Genomic DNA, 3,515 nt, shown 5'->3' on the forward strand with positions numbered 1-3,515 from the left:
AAAATGGGTGGAGAGAAACTGGAGCGCCAACATACAAGGGAAAATTGCAATCAGGTTCTGTGGAAGGGGCTACTACACATTTTTATTTGAATCCAAAGAAGATAGGAACCTTATTTTTAGGAATGAACCATACTTCATGGACTCGAGAGGCCTATACTTGAACAGGTGGTCTCTGGACTTTGATCTTGAGATGGATATCCTAAACGCAGTGCCGGTTTGGGTTAGGTTGCCACATCTTCTTCTTGATTGTTGGGGGGATGAATCAATCAAAGCTATAGGAAACACGGTGGGCAAGTATATTGATAGATGCGTACCAAAAGACAACATGCACGTTTGTGCCAGGATCTGCGTGGAAGTAGATTTGGGAAAAGGGCTTTCGGAGGCAATCAAACTAAGGGTGGATCAGTGGACGCACATCCAGCAGCTGGACTATGAGCAAATCCCCTTCAAATGCAAGGTATGTCATGAGTATGGTAATTTTGCAAATAGATGTAGTAAACTTAAGGACGTTGAGACGGTTGAGACGACAAAAACCCACGAAAATAACTAGGAACAAGTGAAAAGGAAGAAAACTAGCAATAAACAAACTACCCAGAACCCTCCTCAAGCTCATGAAAATACTGCTACTTCCTCTAACCCCCTCATTATCCCTGCTCCTCCGGTCGTACCGTCATCTAATCCCTTCGAACTCCTGGATGAAGATCCTCCATCTCCTCGCTCCCCTCCCCAGTTCATCGCTACTGCCAGTGCTTCCTCCCCACCACCCAGTTTCTCGCCTTCCCCACCTTCAATTGATAGAATTCTCACTAGAAACAAAGTCAGAGACATTTAACACTCAGGAACAGCCAAAAAAAGCCGGGACGAAATCCAACAAGGAACGTAGAGATGAGGCTGCAGCAAAGGATATGGCTATCGAAACTCAACAACCAATGGATACTTTCTTAGGCAAACAGAAAGGGAGTGTGGAGAAAACACAGCCAAAGGATAAGGCTGGGAACCACCATAAACCAAGTAAATAATGATCTTGGTCTCTTGGAACAACAGGGGGTTGGGTTCTGCCTTAAAACTCAACGGAACAAGAGATTTAATAAAGCAAGAACAACCGGATATATTAATGATCCAAGAGACCAAAATAAATAACCGAGAGTTTCAAAATATGATAGCAACTCAAAAAAATTATGAAGGAATAGCAACAGATTCAAACGGGGCCTCAGGAGGCATTGGTATGTTGTGGAATAAATGGAACTGGAAAATTATCAGCCAAAAACTCAACAGCAGCTGAGTCAGGACAGATCTAATAAAGAAGAACACAAACGTCAGATATACGGTCATAAACATCTACTCACCAAATCACTATAGAGACAAAGTCTTATGTTGGGAGTCTCTAAAAGAAGAGGTTCAAGATGATCAGATTGACAATCTAGTAATGGGAGGGGATCTAAACCTGAGTCAGAATATAGAGGAAACGCTGGGAGGCAGATTCATAGGAGACCCTTCGAGAGCTGTTTTGGAGAATATTATTGCCAATCGTAAGTTGCTTGTTATCCATCCCAACAACGAAAAATTCACATGGAGCAACAAAAGAACGGACGTTCATAACATAAAGGAAAGGCTCGACAGAATTTTGATTCAGGAGGATATTGCAGCAAGTTTTTCGTCCATTAAGAGTAAAATCGTGCATGCCTCGGCATCGGACCACAAGCCAGTTGTGTTCATCCTGGACAAGTGGGAAAATCAGGGTCCGATTCCATTCAAGTATAGCAAAATTTGGGACAACAAGGACAACTTCAGGAACTTAATAAAAGAAAGTTGGGATGCAGAGGTGTTGGGCTCGCCTCATTATGTCTGGGAGATTAAGCTCAAAAATGTGAGAGAAAAAATAAAAATGTGGGCGAGAGAAGAAGCTTTAAGGGACAAGAAACGAAAATCAGAGTTACAAGACAAGCTGGAAAAGTGGAACAAAGAAAAAGAGAGTCAGCAAGTCACTGAACAAGACAAAGCTCACGAAACTGAAATGTTTGCAGCCCTCTACCAGCAAAATAGAAATGAAGAGGAGGAAATTAGACAAAAGTCCAGATGACTTTGGATCCAAGTAGGGGACAAGAACACAACCTTTTTCCACAACAACCTCAAGCTTCGCCGAGCAGGCAACCAAATTGACAAAATCCAAGTGGAAGGGCAGGAAATCAAGGGGAGAGAAGAAATAAAAGAAGCAGCGTTTAATCACTTCAAAAATCTCCTCACAGCTAGGAGCAGCAAGTGGATAACGCTGATTTTCTGTATGGCTCAGCTCCGATAAACAAACAGAATAAAGACACTTATATTTGGGACCCTAGCGGACGAACTTACACTGTCAAATCTGGTTACAACTTTCTGCGAAATTATAGCAACTATGATAATTGGAGCCTTTGGCCTGTGATATGAAAGAATGTCTATCTTCTTAAAATCAAGTTTTTCGTATGGACTCTGCTAAAAGGGAGGATTCTAACTGCTGAGAATTTGAGGAAAAAGAGCATTCATGGGCCGTCAATATGTGTCCTTTGCCAATCAGAAGAAGAGAGTTCACAACACCTCTTCTTGAACTGTCCCATAGCTAGACAATGTTGGAAGCAAGTTATCAACCCCCTCGAATTGAATATTGAGCCAATTGTGCAACTGTCTCTTTTATACAGAAACTGGGCTCACAGCTACCCCTATGCTAAGCGAAACAAGGCTGCCATTGTAAGTGTTTGGAAGTGTCTCCCCTCCACACTTTGTTGGCACATCTGGTTGGCAATAAATAAGTGCATCTTCAAGGGAAAAAAACCAAGCTCAGGGACTATTCTCTCCAAAACATGGGCCCAAATTACAGAAATGATAAGCTCTAAAGGTATGCCACCCCTGGATCAAATCAGCTGGACATAAGCAGAAAATGATTGGTACAAGAAGATCCCCTTGGATGGCCTAGCCAAGAACTATATTTCAAAGAATGTTGGAAACAAGCAAGAAAACTGGAAGCTTCGGGGCAATGAAAGGGAAATAGAGGGATGGATCAAAAATAAAAAAAAACTACATACTCTTCTTTGATGGAGCCTCAGAGAATAACCCCGGAAGAGCTGGGGCGGGCGGGCTAATTCTGGATCAACAAGGTGAAACAATCATAACGTTCGAGTGGGGGTTTGGGACTCTATCAAACAATAGAGCAGAGGCTTATGGTTTGCTAATGGGAACCAACATCCTCACAAAGCTCCAAGCAAAAGATCCAATTATTATTGGAGACTCTGCTATTATTATAGCAGCTATGGATTCTGGAAGAGAATTTAAAAATCAAGCCTTGAACAAGATAAAGCAAAGAATTATTGACAATGTCAACCTGTTAGGGAAAGTTGTATATAAACATGTGTTAAGAGCTCACAACCAAGCAGCGGATGCCTTAGCCAACAAGGCGGTGGACAGAGGGGTTGGGACAGCAAGAGAAAATAATGATGTCTACGAAAAATGAATACCATAACCAGTGTTCAATGGCGATCTGGACC

General features: G+C 42.2%; 1 protein-coding gene across 1 annotated transcript; it reads left to right on the forward strand.

Moving 5' to 3' along the window:
- The first annotated feature begins 1,426 nt into the window (after positions 1 to 1,426).
- LOC149154954 (uncharacterized) lies at positions 1,427 to 2,080 on the forward strand. Its single transcript, XM_089444267.1, has one exon. It carries the CDS (start codon positions 1,427 to 1,429, stop codon positions 2,078 to 2,080), a length of 654 nt encoding a protein of 217 aa, XP_089300393.1.
- The last annotated feature ends 1,435 nt before the right edge of the window (positions 2,081 to 3,515 follow it).

The sequence above is a fragment of the Pinus tabuliformis genome, chromosome 9 (genome assembly GCF_031772625.1).
Source record: "Pinus tabuliformis cultivar Carrire ecotype Pingquan chromosome 9, CPIR1, whole genome shotgun sequence".
Taxonomy (NCBI): domain Eukaryota; kingdom Viridiplantae; phylum Streptophyta; class Pinopsida; order Pinales; family Pinaceae; genus Pinus; species Pinus tabuliformis.

Coding starts and splice junctions, on each gene's coding strand:
- LOC149154954 (XM_089444267.1), top strand. CDS start 1,427: ATGGGAGGGGATCTAAACCTGAGTCAGAATATAGAGGAAACGCTGGGA.